The sequence below is a fragment of the Apostichopus japonicus genome, chromosome 19 (assembly GCF_037975245.1).
Source record: "Apostichopus japonicus isolate 1M-3 chromosome 19, ASM3797524v1, whole genome shotgun sequence".
NCBI classification, from domain to species: Eukaryota; Metazoa; Echinodermata; class Holothuroidea; order Aspidochirotida; family Stichopodidae; genus Apostichopus; species Apostichopus japonicus.
Genome location: NC_092579.1, coordinates 1,573,681 through 1,591,655, shown reverse-complemented (window position 1 = coordinate 1,591,655; position 17,975 = coordinate 1,573,681). Strand labels below are relative to the sequence as shown.

The following is a 17,975-nucleotide window of genomic DNA, read 5'->3' as shown; positions in this document are numbered from 1 at the left end:
TTGTTAAGATATTAACAAGAAATAAATTCTAACTCGGAAGATTCCTACATTAGCAACTAGCATAATTTCACCTCATTTTGTCTCAAAAGAAAACTTGTTCCATGTTTCCTAATTTGCACATTGGATATTGCAGTGCTAGTATGCATATTTTCCTTGAGGGGGCCGGGGGGGCGTTGATGGAGTGATGTGTATACGCAAATAAGATAAATACAATAAGAGTTATAAATGGTACTAAATATAAGGCTGCATCAGTCCAATCGAATATCTGCAAAGTGCCCTTTGATGTCGGTGCCCCCCCCCCCCCAGATTAAAAGTGCTTCTGCCGCCCTTGGGTTTTTCTATATTGGTTGTCCATAGATGAAATTTTGTGCAACATTATGGGTATGTTTTGAATTGAGTTTAATCACGAGAAACGTGAATTTTCAAATTCTGAACAAATAATGGGCTTAAAACCTTGAAAAGTGGGGCTGACGGATATTGTGGGCCGCGACGTAGAATCACCTACAAAAGCAATGATCCATAGGACATGCGATGAGGTCGAACATGATGTGTGACTGGTGACAAACTTCAAAAAGGTTATGGATGGAAAAAAACTATTGGGAAATACTTGGTTCGCAGGCAAAAAGTGTACATCTGGTTGGTCATTTTCAAGCCCGAGAAGTGCCATATCCGGTGATCTGGGTGGTATTAAAACCAGAAAATTTCTTGTACGCTGCGCGCCAACCGATGGTGGCGCTCCGCTTAGATAGTAATTCGCGCCCCCCGGGTTAGAAAATCCTGGATACGCGCCTGTGTAATATATTGGGTCTGAAAATAAGAGGTCCTACACACAAGATAGCGGATTAGCAAAACGAGGTTTATTTAACGTTCAGCTGTTGAGGGTGCATAGCAATACATATGCTCCTATTCAAGTATGTTACAATATGACTTCATCATTCTGTGTTTGTCCAAAATGTGATGACTTAGTTTTCTGTACCTTGTAGAACGGCAGTCACTTTAGAAATCAAATGTTGTTTATTCATATAAATCCTTGGCTTTCGAGTGAATTTTTGGGAGAATAATTAATTGTGTAAAATTCTATTGTCTTTAATCAGGAAGCCATGCCAACTAGTTTATTTCTTGAGAAGATTTGGTTTTCACATATAAAGGACATTATTACATTTGCAATATAGTAGTTTCCGTTACGTCCATTTTCTTTCGCGATGTCAAAGGTATAATGGATATCTTTATCTGCAGATGTGTTAGCACATTAACATTGTTCATATCTATCTTGCCATTTTGCACGTTCCTTTTTTCTGTTTACACTGTTTACTAAAAAACAACTATTAATTGACTATAAGGATAACAGGTGACACGTTCAACATTCCGCCATTAACTAAAATAGTCCCATATAGTTTACGGAAACTTTAGACGTTATATACGATTTTTGATAAATCTTTTATCTGCGAACATCGAACAAATGGAATTTTGTTATGAGATTCTGGTAGGTGATTAAACTTACCCATTGATTCTACAATGCTGCAAAGATATATCACAGTCGTCAAAATGGCACCAAAACGGAAACTTCGCGACTGAGTTGCCATATTCAGATATCAATCAACTTTCACACTGGCTGGAAACAACTGAAAACCATCTGCAATCGTAGTAACATGTATACTGTAATAACCCTTATATACCCTTCTTTTATTATAACAACGTTATTCAGACAAGACACCTATTCAGCTGACAATCCCGACACTGCAAAACCCTCATCTAAATCTAGATTTTATGAAGTTGATTGTTGTAAATAATGAATTAATATTGTGACTTCCCTTTTTGCAAGTCGTATATATATATATATATATATATATATATATATATATATATATATATATATATATATATATATATATATATATATATATATATATATATATATATTGCATTCATATCAGAGGTTATTAACTTTGAGGGTAGTGAATAAAATCTTACCATGATCTTTATAACCTTACTTTCTTTCATTAAAAAATAACGTTATTGAGGCTTTACGACAATATTGATTCGGTTGACCAATATCGACATTATACCAAACACTCATCTAAATTTATATTTTATGAAGCCAATTGTTGTGAAATAATGGATTAATCTCGTGGCTTCTCTTTTCTGCAAGTCATATATATATATATATATATATATATATATATATATATATATATATATATATATATATATATATCGGTGTGATTACTTTGTTTCTAACTAACATGTTAACGTTACAAAGGCCATGGATCTGCGGTTGTTGAAAGACGAGAATACACGCTTCTTTTCGTTTATTCCAGTATAACTTGCACAAAATACAGTTCATAAATACGAAATTGGCGAGTATAATGAATAAAATAAATAAAATTGTTATGTGCATTCATAAAATGTATAAACGTTAGGAACGCAGTAACCCAATTAGGGAATAAAAGTTGTGGAAACTATACAGATTACATCAAATCAAGTCATTTAAAGTGTCATGTTGAATAAAAATAGATGCTCTGTATACAAACGAGTTTCTGAAAACTTGCACTCTATATTTTGGTGTCAATGCACGATTCCTAAGATTATAGCTAGTGTGTCGACACGTTGATTTCAGTTCTGCATGAAGCGGGTGATTTTCTTCTCTTTGAATATTCCTACTTAGTCTGATAAATTCAAGCCTAGCTCCACCATTGACCTGATCAACCATACTCTCATGATCCAACCTGAAAATCTTAGCACAATACTTCAAGAATGCTCTGATTCTTTGTTTATCACAGGCAAGTAGAAAATGATACCAAACAGGCACAGCTGCATATATTATATGGGGCAGAATCGATGTCACAAATACTTTATGCCTCACGTCTAATTAGAAGAACGAAACGAGATATGTCAATGTGGATACAATGTAGTAGACTCGTCGTAGTATATTTGAAATATGACCAGTGAATGTTAATTTGTTATCTGGTATACGCACACCAAGATACATGGTATGAGACACACGTTCAACTTCAGAGTCCTCAATTAATAGTTTTTCGGATTTAGTTTGGATGAGACCTGCATGCTTGATGTTAATATTTTCAAATACCATTTCTTTGGATGTTGTCGAATTGAGGATAAGATTCTTCTGTTGACATATATCAGTCATGTCAGAAATGAATGACTTGTACAGAGTATTATCTTTTTCGTGAAATAAACACCTTGCATTAAATAAATCTGAAAGTTACCACAAAAAGAAAGGAATAAACGAAGCGAATAATATTAAATCCCAGTTTTAATACATTGCTGAGATATAAGACTTTTTATAAGACTATCATAAGTGCAATGATATGTGATATCATATATATATGGTTAACTTACAATTTGAATTGTTATATAACTTTGTAAAAGAAATTCAACCTTTACATATGCTCTTCTCATTGCGGTTATATATAACCCATGTATATATCTATATATGTATATATCTGTATAGTGCGTCTTGTATCTGCGCTCCGTTCGGGAAAGGTTCCTTTCGTGAAAGCGTTACTCTATCTTCCATTATGGTATGTAATCCCAACGTTTGGAGGTTTCTGCTTTTGATTACAAGCTCGGGTGTCCTCGGTGGGGATGGATGGGGGTCAATGGGGGTCAACACCATCACCATTTTAACTCCACCGGTCAAGAAATAAAAGTATATAGTTATAAGCAACAAAAATATAGTTATAAGCACAATCTTGAGTGCAGACCTAAATATAGAGCTTACATAAATCCTACATATGCCTCACAATGCGCCATTTCACGTCTAAAGTATTAACGTTTGCCTGCTGGAGGACCCGCACACCCCTTCCCATCTACCTTAGGGTCGCCTTCAACGACCCCAGGGCTACATCCTCCCATCGTTTTTAAATCCTGATTCCATGATATATATAAATAAATATGTAATATATATAAATATATATACATATGTATATATATATATATAATTATAGTTATATATATATATTTATATATATATATATATATCTATATATATCTATATATATATATATATATATATATATATATATATTTAGGCTCTGCTTTTATAGCATAGAGCACTTTCCTTGAAGTCCTGAATCTTTATCTGAATCTTTGTGCAAATGACATGCTATAAAAGACGAGAATTATTATTATTGACACTGTTATGCGTGACTTCTCCCCATAATCTATTCACGAGACTGGTAAATTGTGCGAACAAAACAAACGTTAACAACTCACACTGTGTGTTGGCAATTTGAGCTAGCTTCACGTCCAGTTCTCATTTTATTATATTAATCCACAGTTTTTAAATATAGGACGGAAATCGCATTAGCGGCAGTCTATAATTGTTTTCTGGGAGAGGACCCCAGACCCATCGTATACAAAGTCTTCTTGGATTATGTGTCCCCTGATTTTCACTCAACACCAGTTACACGGGCGCGTAGCCAATGGGGGGGGGGTTGGCGAAGGGGGGCGACCACCCCCTCTTCCTTGAGCATTTTCTTGGTATTTTTTATGATATCGCTAGTAGTTTCAAAATAGAAAATGCAAGGCTTGGGAAGTGCCATTTCCAGCGATAAGGGTGGCATTTTGGCCAACATTTTCTACACGCTTTGCGCCAACATATGGTGGCGCTGCACTTAGATAGTTTGCCTACAAGCTTCGCCCCTCCGTTGGCAAATTCCTTGTTACGCGCCTACAGTTACAAGTGGAAGATAGATGCTCTTTCAACCTTAAATAGATATTGCGTTAAAGATCGCTTTGAGTTAGAAAATGTAATCAGGGGCGTATCCAGGATTTTCTAACCTGGGGGGGGGGGGGGCGCGAATTACTATATAAGCGGAGCGCCACCATCGGTTGGCGCGCAGCGTACAAGAAAATTTCTGGTTTTGAAACCCCCTTAGATCACCGGAAATGGCACTTCTCGGGCTTGAAAATGACCAACCAGATGTACACCTGCCTGAGAACCAAGTATTTCCCAATAGTTTTTTTCCATCCTTAACCTTTTTGAAGATTGTCACCAGACACAATTCAGGTTCGACCTCGTCGCATGTCCTGTGGATCATTGCTTTTGTAGGTGATTCTATACGTCGCGGCCCACAATACCCGTCAGCCACACTTTTCAAGGTTTTTAGCCCATTTGTTCAGAATTTGAAAATTCACATTTCTCGTGAATAAACTCACTTCAAAACATACCCATAATGTTGCAAAAAAATTCATCTGTGGACAACCAATATAGAAAAACCTCCTTCAACCCCTAACAGACCGGTCAAAATTGCACGAGTAGAGGGAAGTATGATGAAGAATGTTGGTCAGGAAAATTTTCGAAAATTCAGATACAGTTAATTTATTGGTGTACACATATTAAAACTTCTTATAACGGTTATTATAAAACTTCGTTCAAAGAAATGAAAAAATAGCAGATATTTCCGAAACCGAACACTAGGCGTAGGAGGGGGGGGGGGCTGCTAATTCGCCATAACTAATGTAAAAGAGAGTTTTGACATAATTGGACCTCCATGCTTTTTCTCCATCTGCATAAGACATTTCGTTGTTTACATTAGCATCCCGCGGTATAGTGCGCAACTTTCACGAACAGTACGGTACACAATGGCATGCGATGTAATAACCGATGCTGGCTTATATGATATTGACATTTACATGTTGAACGCGCGCTGAGCGCGCGAAAATTTTTGGTTATTTTATTCGGGCAAGTCGGTCAGTTTTGAGGCTGTTCATCCTGGAACGCCATTTTCTTGCTCACTGATATGACGTGATATCTGCTGTTTGCTTTACAAATTCGAACAGGCGCGTAGCGAGGAATTTGCCAAGGGGCCTGTAGGCAAATTATATAAGCGTAGCTCCACCATGAGTTGGCGCGAAACGTACACAAAAAATTGCCCGAAAATTGCCTCCCCTATCGCTGGAAATGTCACTACCCAGGACCATTTGTTGGCGCGAAGCGTACAAGCAAATTTTGGCCGAAAATGCCTCCCAGATCGCTGGAAATGACACTTCCCAGGCCTTGTAAGTTGCATCTAAGCATTTTCTATTTTGAAATTACTAGCGATATCATAAAGAAATATGCTGAAGGGGGGAGGGGTGTGGTCGCCTCCTTCCCGAAATGCGTCATGTTCCCCGACGACAAGGTCGGGTTCGAGACCAGGCCACAATTGGTTTCATAGCACAATTCTACAATTGTTTTAAGGCGTATATACACTCACACGCGGTATGATATACCATATATAGTATATACATATAGATCATTTGTGAGAGAGGAAAAATGGAAACGTCAAAAAATGGAGGGATAGGGTGAGGCACACTCCCATTCCGAAATCCTTTATCCGTCACTGGCTACCCTGTGTATATAATAGGGATCAGCGCTGTAATGATGTCACTGTTCCTCTTTCTCTTCCCGGTGTCTTGGCGTTTTCTTCTTCTCCCTCCTTTTCTCCTTTTTCTCTCTTTCTTCTTTTTCTTTTCCCTTCCTTCCTCTCCTCCTCCTCTATGGCCCCCTCTTTTTTCCCTTTTTCTTCTCTTTTTTCTCTCCTCTTTTTCTTACCCGGGGGGGGGGGGCGGGCGCGCGCCCCCAACGCCCCCCTGGATTCGCGCCTGGTAATGGAGAACTAACTATAGTTTTCGTGCATCAATCTACAGCTAAAAGACAAGTTAAAAATAATTGAGAAAATAACGAGTGGCTGTGTAGTATAGACTATGCCTAGTACTAGAGGAGCCCTAATGTAACAAAAGCCACGCTATCTTTGAAGGTATTTTTTGCAGATGTTTGTTTTTACTTGTTAGAGACACCACAGTAGGCCTAGCTGCTTATATATGATTCTGCGACATCTTTTACTCTGTTTATCACTTACTTTTGGTGGAAAAAAGTTTAAATTTCATAAGTATAAACATAAATTTCTAATGTGAAATTACGTATAGCACCATGTATCTGCCTAACCTGTGGTGGCGCTCCGCTTAGATAGTGTCGAAAGCGCCCCTACAGACCATTCTCGCCCCCCCCCTTGACCAATACCCCTAGCTCCGCCACCGAAGGTAACCTCTTACCCCCGCCACCCCCCTCCCCCCCCCCCCATAAAAATGCACTCCTTCTCCTTCTCCTTCTCATTCATTATGATTATATGTTGATAAACAATGAGCTGTCGGCAGAGTTAGTGGTGATTCTGATAACCTTACGCTTCTTCTTAACTCAAAATCTAATCGGTGATATTATGAAACTGTACAAGTGTTTCTCAGCTATTATAGGTGGTTGGTCGGATATATGCCAGTGAAAAAGTTTTACATGTTAAAATAGTAGGTTTGAGAACCGACGAATTTAGTTTTTAAGTAAATTGAATAAATAATTTTAGTTGGACAACTCGTGGGAACACCCTGATTTCCCTAGACTGTTAACCGACTCATGTTATTAAATATCGGTTATACACCTCATTTAGTGATTGAGTTTTAACAGCAAGGAGATCATACTTCCTGTTGGTGTTTGATTCTACTTCCGGATGTGTGATTTCCGTCGGTCGTACATATTTACAAACATGGTGTGTGTGTGTGTTTGTTTTCTTCTCGTATGACCTTGTCTTACCAGGGTCTAACTCGCTTAAAGGTCAGCAGTATTTCCCCTTAAGTTATAGCATGTTAAAGCTTGCTAAGGGTTTATTGTTTTGGCGACCCTGACTAAAAATCTACTCGCCAAAACGCAAAATTCACTGTCCACTATGATTGCTGTTCAAGTCTCCATAGTTGTGCTGAAGGAGTACCGCTAAATGTAGAGGGCGAGAGCAAAAAATGGCATAGAGATTATATTGAGAATAATTAGCTAGAGCTCCCTCATATAACACCACTCCCTGTCAACTTGATATAAACCATTACCCCTTAGCTGTAGCCAATTATACCAGTAGTGATAACCCCTTGACCCTAGATACCTGCCAGGGTACATTATTTGGTATACAATAAGTTTTATGTGAGAAGTAGTGTAGAAATTGTTAGTGAAATTATTGCATTATAAAGTTGGGCGTCAACCAAGTATATTAGAACGGTTACATCTCTATGTTCCGACGTCTCTATGTTAGAACCAGTGGCGGAGCCAGTGGCGTCACCAGACTTTTCAGTCTGGGGGCACAGGGGGCACCAGCATTTGATGGGGGCACTTAGGTGGATACGGATCGCCGTCCTGGGGGAGGGGTCTAAGGGGAGGGGGTGCCCCCTGGAAATTTTCGCATACGGAGGATGGGCTAGATGCAAAATGGTGCCACATTTGATGCTAAATTCGAACTGAAGATATCTCTAGAAATTGCTATTTTTGAGGTAATGATTTTAACAACGCGCAGAATTTTGCAGAGGGTATGAACCACATGCTGTCGATTTTATGCCTAACCCTATCAATAGAACCTACATTTGTTGAATTAATGTGTGCATGACCCCGACTCCTTTCTTGTCCTTCTCGTTTTCTCCCATTATCTATTAAGATGTAACAGGTTCCAGCATCGTTTTTGGCTCCTATCAGGGATCTCACCATGCAATCCAAAGTTTGATCACACATTGAGTATGGCTCACCTGTTGTGATGGCGCGGGTTACGACTTCGATACCCGACGGTCAAGGATAAACTTTTTCATTTTTTCGCAGCTCATTTGAAGAAAATACGAATTACTGTGCTTCTTCGTCCTTATGAAAAACCAACTCAGATGATGGGAGTTGAATATAACAAAATATATATATTTTTTTTACCAACCCAAATCTCAGATGGGGGGCACTCGGGGGCACTAGGTTTTCCAGGGGGCGGAGCTAGGGGTATTGGTCAGGAGGGGCAAGAATGGTCTGTAGGGGCGCTTTCGACACTATCTAAGCGGAGCGCCACCACAGGTTGGCGCGGAGCGTACATAAAATTTTTGGGTAAAGATACTTCCTAGATCGCCGGAAATGACCCTTTCCTGGCCTTGCTAATTTGCAGATAAACGAAAAATAAATAGGTGTCATCGCCAACAAAATGTGACAAATGTCAATAGGTAGATGAGAGCGCAATAAAAAATTAAATACTCGCGAATAAGTAAAAAGTGGTAAAAAGCTGAAAAGGGCGCCAGCAGTCCATTTGAGTCCGTCAGGGGGGGGGGGGGCATTCGCCCCCTGACTGTATAGACGCTCCGCCACTGGTTACCTTTCAGCTATGCTATCTACTCTGCCTTACTTATTTGTTCTGTGTTGCATAATATATATTGTCTGGAGGGAAGTTGTATCTTAATGTAGTCCTTAACAAATGGTAAAAAGCTACTGTGGAGCCAGACCAGTTAATGACTTATTCAGCACCAATATAGCAATATTTTACATAATAGGCGTTTGTCGAAAATTGCATAGAGATATCTCTTGCTGCAGCGTTCTGCTGCAGATACATGCTAAAATGACCCTGCCTATCAGAACGCTACTGCTGAATGGGTCACTTTACAAATGTCTATCGTTGATCTGTTTATTTGACCTCATTTCGTACGTGGTCTCATTTGGTGATAATTATATTATCGAACAATTGTTTTACCGTCGAAGTCAATTGATTTCTAAATTACAAAAACAACTCCGTACCAGTTTTTTACTAATCCGTTCAATATGTTGTTAACAAAAAGAAATGCAGACACTTACCTTTGCGTAGCAGAGTTATAATAATTGGTCATACTACTGGGTCAGTCCTCCCCCACCCTCCGATCCTACCCTTTAAACTGAAGCGCCCTCTTTTATCCGACAATTACTTAGTCGAACATGTTCATGACCTTAGTCTGTGCCTTAAAACTGGTCGCTTACCAAGTCGCTACTCACAAAGATATATCCCCATCATAATTATGAAGTTAAAGGCATTGAAGACTCGCTCCAAACCGCGTGCGGCCATCTGAAAAGTTAACTTTCTGTTGCAAGTGACGTTTTGTTCGTGTGGCTACAAAATGCAGACAGTAATGATACGTGATACCTTGTTATCTTTAGCTGGACCTGAGATGTCCATCGCTGTATCATTTATACACTGTGCTGTGGGTATTGACCGCAGCTGCATGTATTGACTGTACACTAGTTACTAATTACCGACGGCAGCAAGCTGTGTGTGTATTTTCTGGGATCGATGGTGGTGTCTAACACTTCTGTAACACCTCATTCGAAACTAGGTCAGATTACCGGCATTAGACGTTTCTTATTGCGCGAGTCTTCATACCCTTTAAGCCACGTTATTGTTAATTATCCTGCTTAAAAGGCCGGGCGTCACATAAACACAATTACGCGCGCGTGCTCGCACACACATTCACAAACAAACACACACACATACACCCATACAACTGAATGCCGACTTGAATGCATAGGTTCCGATTCCTACCCTAATAGTAAAGTGACTTCTTATGTTTTAACGTTAGGACTTACAAAGTAGCGATGAATTATGTCAATTTTGTCAGAACGATTTCTCAAACTACAATAGCTTGTCTTGTGAATGGAGTGTACATTAACTGCGGGTAAAGATGGGTGTATAGCAATCTACGTATAGACACAATTTCTCTTATAACAAGCTGACAAAACATGTACAGGGCGTAAGATCACATAATTATTCCCCCCTGCAAGGGGTTAGAAAGAGCAGCTCGTATGTCCCATACGCTCTCAGTTTATACCTCGATAGGCTAGATCACTATATCAATCAGTCTTGAACTGATCCGCAGTGTGATATCAGGGAGTTGTTATGGTGATGTGACAAAGATTTGTGGTGGCACCTTTGATCTTGTCAACTGTTATTAACGTCCATAAACGGATGAAATCGCGGTTCCACATTCCAGAGTGTGATATACTTGGTGGGCGTGCAAGAAATAACAGAACACTGCCAATAGACCCATAACGATGTACAAGTTTTCTGAAAGAATATGACATTGTTAGGACTAGTCTTTGCCTGAGCATCGAAGGGTGGTTTAACATGCCAGAGTGTTGCACCACTGACAATACACTTAGAACAATGTGACATATTCGCTTAAGGATACAAAAAAAAAAAAAAAACATGGTTCTTGAAGGAAAATCATATTTTTGTATGACTAGTCTTTACCTGAGCATACACAGGGTGTAGGAGGGAGAATGGTGTTTGGCTTGTGGGAAATTAGTGAATGGAGACAAATTATAAGGATCATATGAAATCCATGGATTTAAAGCCAGGAAAATAATTAAACCTTGGCAAACGCTTCAATATATTACGGTAATGTTCATCATTTTTGTTAACAATTTAAATGCCCCCTTTTTTGTTCCGATGCTTTGCATCCATCGGAACCCGTTCAGTCAAGTTGGAATATATGTATGGGTGTTAGTATGTATATCTGTGTGTGTGACACCCTAGCTTGAAAACAAGGTACAGTATCTCAAGAAGGAAATTTAAGTGATTTATGTCATACTTGGTATATATGTTTGTCAGGGGTCAGTAGGTGAGCCTTATTGTTTTTGGTAAGGCTGTCATGCATATATAATGATTGGGTGTGGCTTAACGTAATTTTTTTTAAATGTCAATATCTCTTCATCGGTATGTCCGATTAAGTTCATACTTGGTCTGGTAATGTAACTACATAGTGAGTATATGTTCTTCGCAACAACAATTATACCTCATTACTATATACATTCATAAGTGGATGGGGCTTAATGGAAAATATTCAAAAACAGTTTGTAAACTCGATCTCTCCTTAAACACAAGTTGAATCAATGTCATGCTTGGTAGGTAGATGACCTACGATATGTAGATGGGGTCTATTGTTCCTATTTTCCTTCTCATGAATATCAATGAGTGGGCGGGGTTTTCCAAGAAGCTATGCAATGGTGATGGCGTGTTTATGTATGTTTGTGTATGTGAGACTTGCTCGTAAACACTCTAACTTCAGAAGGATAACAGGGGTATACTTCATATTTGGTATGAAGGTTTGTTGGTATGTAAGTTGTTGTTGGTATAGGTTAAAGGTTATTTGAGGTCTACAGGGGTCACAGTCTGAAAACATTGTTCGCACAATATTTCAAGAAGCGGGAGTTACAGGAAGTTCAAGCTTGTTGTGTAGCTTGCCGTTGGTGACTAGACTATCTGTTTTTCATGAATGATAAAGGTCATTTGAGGTCAACAGAGGTAAAACGTGTGAACATCTTGTAAACATTATAAGGAATGAAGCCAAAGCAGTTCTTATATTTGGCATGTAGATTTCTTGTAATTAGTTCAGCGTATTCTATTGTTTGTTACGTTGGTCAAAATCATTTTGGGCCAGCAGATGGCAAAATGTGAATATATCAAAGTGTTATATCTGCAGAACCAGAACATTAATAGAGCTCATATATGCATAGTATGATAGCCTTGTGTATTGTATAGTTTGTGAACAATTAGATGTAGGTCAGCATTTATTTAAAGTTTCCAGGTGTCAATCCTTGAACAATATGTAAATACGATATTTCTAGATAGATAACTGCAGTAGCTGGCTTTTATGGCTATGGCTTCTCTATAATGAGCACAGGAACCCTATTGTTGATTCCTTGCCGGAGGTAGAGAGAATATATGCTATGGTGATGACGTGTGTATGCGACTCTTGTTTGTTAATACCGTAACTCAACAAATTTCACAGTGGATTAACTTCATGCTTGGTATGCTGATCAGTCTGATTGAGTGCAAGAGCCCTATTTTGTCTGTGAAGTTCAATGGTCACAACAGAGACAAAGTCAAAAGGGTCAAAGTCTGAACGCACAATAACTCAAACAGTTCATCGTTGTTGAACTTCATACATTATATGCAATTCCAGCTTGGTGAGTACAAGAATCCTATTGGTGGAGTTCAAAGGTCATTTGCGGTCAATAGTGAAGTCAAAGTCTGAAAATCTTGTAAACACGATAACTCAAGAAAAAATTTTTCTTGAATTATTTCATACGTAGTATGTAGATCCAGTTTGGTGAGTGCAAGAACTCTATTGTAATTTGTAAAGGTCAAAAGTCACATGAGGTCAACAGGTGCCGAAGTCTGAAATCCTTTTAAACATGGTAACTGCAAAATTAACGATACACTTAATCTTCGAATTCAAAATGCTATGATTTTCTTTTGATGAACATAGTTTGGTCAAATTCAGTTCAGTTTAGTCTTGTCAATGGGCTCTGTATGTCTTCAACAAAACATACATTGTAATCCAGAAAATGAAATCTGCTTCAGAGAGTCGAGTCTTGCATTAAACGTGCACTCAAACTGCTCTTATCAGTTTTCACCCTCTGAGTTACAAGGAGTCAACAGCTTACGTGAAATGCTGAGATATAAATTGGCTAAATGGATCAACAGTTTATCTCAAATGGTCTCAAAATTGGCCATTTTCTCTGTGATTTACACTAGATGACTTTTGGTTTGGCAGTAGGCTGTGAAAGTATATCACAGTGTATAAACTATGCCATGTAACTCTCATTCATTAATAACAATTATTAAATGGATTGTTGCTGATTTGCTAGTTCAAATTGGTAATAGAAAATGTCATTTTATACATACATCTATTGCTCTAAATTTCACATAGGAATACTGTTCTATCTGGATATTGAATCATTTTGGAATAAAATTTTTCTGTATTGTAAAATCCTTACCAGTGAATTTAACGGTTGCTGTGCCCTTAAGGGAGTGCTACAGATAAGAGCTGGAAATCTCTGATCTTTTCTATAGTTCTCACTGAATTCTTGGACAAACTTACCTCGATCACTTGCTATACATTAGTTAGATAGTTATTTGGAAGTTTGAGCACATTGTATGGCAATGAATCATAAAGCCAACTGGCTTTCTGGCTCACTGACTATGTCATTGAGGAAAGGGATCGGAACTAACAGGAAACAATTTAAGGTTAACTTCACTTATTCTGCCTTGATGTTTAAACACAGCTGATAATATGATTACATTCATGTGATAAAAATCTAAAGACAAATAAGCTGGTACGTTGTAATAGTGTATAGCATTCACATAGACATGCGAATCATTGTCAGTGTAGTTATACATGTAACGTTACAAACTGACACAGAGCATAAGTAAAAGAGTGACTAATTATGTTTTGGATGCATATTTATTCACAGGTGGGAAATTCGGAATAAGAGGAAATTTCCTGAAAGAAAATTAAAAAATAATAATAGAAACAATCAACTTCGGTTGACAAAAAGTTGGAATAATCAAGAGTAACTATCATGAATAGCAATAGCAGATATGCTACATATCACTTTAAACATATATCAATATATCACTGTAACTTCAGTGTACGGGAGAACAGTACTATAACTGTTAAATCCAACAGATGGGAACATTGGAAGACATATACACACAATGATCATGCGATGAACAGACAATCCAAGGGCTGCTGTATATAAGTCCTCTACAAGAATTGACTAATAAGAAAATAAAAGAAAAGTTTGCCGAAAATGTCTCCCAGATCGCTGGAAATGGCACTTCCCTTGCCTTGTAAGTTGCATCTAGGCATTATCTATTTTACTAGCGATATCATAGAAAAATATGCTCAAGGGGGGTGGGGGTGGGGGCGGTCGCCCCTTCGCCCCCCCCCCCCTTGGCCTCGCACCTACGGTTAGAAATCTTGTAGGAAACAGGCCAAATGGAAACCCAGTGAACCCATATCGATGTGGCTCATATATATATATGATTGTACGTACTTACATTCATACACAAGAGATGTACAGACATTATGATAATTATCATGATAATTATCAACTTGCTTACGGTCACAGGTCACAGAAACGACCACGAAGTGTCATTTACCTCATGCAGCATGTGTTGGATGAAGTTTTAGCCACCGCCAAATATGATTTGGATAAATAATCTCACGCATTATTTTCTATTTTTAGCCACAAAAAAAGACAATGCCACCAAATTGTTTTTTTTTTTTTTTGGGGGGGGGGATATTAGATACTATATTCCCCCACCTAAAATATTGGAGGACATGTCCCCCCCCCCCTTCCCCTAAACTCTTCAATGTATGACTCTAATTTGGAGGGACAGATTATCCCCACTCTCCTTCCCCGTACAGGAAAGTATTTTAACATTGTCTTAGCCAACTAAAACTGCGAGGTAATGATGACCTCTATATAGGCCTCCATCAAACTATGCTATAACCTTGGATTGCTCCTATAAGGCTAAATTGATGATGATGTCTGCTCCTCATTGATGGCTTAAATGTACATGTTAATCCACACCCTTTTTTCTTCTATAAATTCTTAATAACTCAACAAAACCAAGTTTCTTTTTAACTTCACACCCTCCCGATGACAATTTTAATTGGCAAATCTGTACTATATGTACGTACATTGTTAACATGTTCATTGAGGCCATGAAAGCCTTATGCTTCTCAATTGAGTTTAAATTGTAAATCATCATTTGATAGAATATTATTTATCTTTTTTTGTTTTTGTTTGATTGATTGATTGATTTTACTTTCAGCATGTCGCAATCTTTCTTGCTGTTGATGATATTCTACAATGTATAAGCGTAAATATTCCTGCATTCAAATTCAATCACACACGCATGCGTGTCATGTCATTCGATTCATTCTATTTGCATGTGAATGGATAGTGTAAGTTACAACACGGCAAGGATTGAGCACTGGCAAGACCTTTATATTTATGCTGGAAAAGAATAATAACAAGCAATAAGATAAAAGGAAAGAAAAGTAGGTTAATGATTAATCGTATATGTTATGCACCACATCATATACCGTAATGGACTCAACTGCTGTGTATTATCTGGTAACTTAACGTCATTAATGCATTAATATAAAAAACAAAAATTGGAAGGGGGGGGGCAGGAGAATTTGAGATGTTGTGATATTTTCCACGAATAGGCCCTTGTTTGTCAATACATATTGTTCAGATGAATCGGATTAAAGTTGAAATAATAAAGTTGATGGTATAAAGCGGCATTTTATTTTAGCCGAGGTTGCAATTATTGGTGCGATAATGATACGCTTCCATACCGCCATTAATGGTGCAATACCGGTGTGTTGCCATAGATAGCCATTACTGGTGCAATGCTGGTGTGTGTTCCCTGTTGTCATTACTGATGCAGTACTGGTTAGTGTTCATATTGTCATTATTGGTGCAATACGGTACTCTTCCATACCGCAAAGAGTAGTGCAACACTTGTACGTTTCCCTATATATAGCCCATTACTGGTGCAATGCTGATGTGCTCCCATATTGCCATTACTGGTGCTATGCTGATATGTTTCCATATATAGCTCTAACGGATGTACTGCTAATGTGCTTCCTTATTGCCATTATTACAGAGCAATAATGGTTAGTGTTCACATTGTCAGCAGTACTGGTGAGCTCCCATATTGTTATTACTGTGCAGCATATGGTATTAATAATGATATTGATTTTTGTTTTCGACTATGATTCAAAAGTTACGTCGATCCAAAATATTGTCCTCAAATTTCATTTAGAGCTTTTCTTCACAATTTGGATCGTAAGTGGGTTGTGTAGTAATGTTGCGTTCACAGTTGAGAAGGCGTGCATGGTGGATCAACGAAAAAGCATTACGCAAGCGCACACATTTCACAGTGATTCTTGACAAATCATTCAGCTAGTTATTGTACTATACGGTACGGTGAAACGGTCTGCGTTTATGCAGTGACAGGAAATCGTAGGTCCAATAAACACCAGAGAGTTCACACCAACCTTCACTCTTGGTCGCCCTTGCGGGGTCAGGAACCTCTCCGAAAGGGGATTAAGAATGCGGGATCAACAAAGAGGATCATCCTTGCAGTCTCAAGAAGAAGGTTAAGGATATTAGTGAAAATATTATAATTTATTTTCTTATTATAAAAAAACTGTGGATTACTTCAGGAGAAAAGAATAAAAATCAAGCACGGTGTTATATTACGTATTGGTCAATGACGTTCGTAGTGTCTAAATATTCATATTATGGGCGAGGTTTATTGGGATCCCAACGGAAAATATCTTGGAGAAAAACAAAGTTGAAAGTTGCAAATTTTTCGAATTTTATATCACCATTTGAAGTAAGATTTAAATAGATAAGCTAGTTATGTATGTCGTTATGGCATAGTGGAGTCAGTGAGGTTGAGAAAATCATAGAAAAGGACGCAAAATGCTGCTTTAAGACCTCCAACCACCCGGCCTAAGTAGGATATTATGTGCCCCCAATCACGCCTTTCGAAATGTTATATTTCTAATCTGGTCACAATTAATCTGTGATGGTTACAATGGTCATATGTTTGTACATGTAGCCCATGAAGAGTGACGAGAACATGACGTTGTAGACATTTTGCATTTGCTTCTTCTGTGATCGCCTAGAGGTGAGATAAATGTTATCGACCTGCTAACAGTATGATTGCGTTGATGAACCTAGGACAGTAGCGCTCAATCCGGTATATTAAGTTAATCACTCAATGGTTATAGGCTTCCCTAATTGAATAATTGAGCTCCATTACAGACAAATTTGAAGTGAGAGTTCATGTACAGTTTATAGGCAATAAGTACTTCCTAAAATCAATCGCAAACTAGACACAAACGTCGTTAAGTTCTGTAATTGTAACCACACCCAGTAGTCTCATCGGATTACGTTTCATCGTTTTTGCTAACGGATTTGACTCGGAAAATTACTGAGTGTTACTATTGTAGAATAGTCATCTGTACTCGGACCGTTTAATTGCTGAGTGTTTATATATATTCTAGCATATAGTCATCTGTACTCGTACCGTTTAATTGCTGAGTGTTTCTATTTATTCTAGATTATAGACTTCTGTACTCGTACCGTTAAATTACTGTTTCTATAACAGTCTATAGTTAGTCAGTATACTCGTACTCCGGTATTCCAGCATAGTAATCTATAATCGCCGTACCCACAGTCATGAATTCTTACTCATATTCGGGGTACCCTGGAATCTAAATAAAGGTACTAAGTATGATTTAAAATGGAATACACTATGAAGCTGTTCGTTATGTTAAGATCTTAAATGATG

The 17,975-nt window shown here is 38.1% G+C and overlaps 1 protein-coding gene across 5 annotated transcripts in view; it reads right to left on the bottom strand.

The window, feature by feature from the left end:
• The window catches only part of LOC139960161 (fibrinogen-like protein A), a 37,728-nt gene that overhangs the window by 10,530 nt on the left and 9,223 nt on the right, over positions 1 to 17,975 (bottom strand). For 2 of the 5 annotated variants that reach the window (XM_071958317.1, XM_071958319.1), the window contains exon 1: positions 1,502 to 1,799. The exons of 1 other annotated variant lie outside the window; for it this stretch is intronic. In XM_071958317.1, coding sequence (XP_071814418.1) covers positions 1,502 to 1,583 — 82 coding nt within the window. In that variant the 5' untranslated portion in view covers positions 1,584 to 1,799. Of the gene's footprint in view, positions 1 to 1,501; positions 1,800 to 17,975 lie in introns of those variants that run through there. 2 more of the 5 variants (XM_071958318.1, XM_071958320.1) reach the window with 2 other exon arrangements.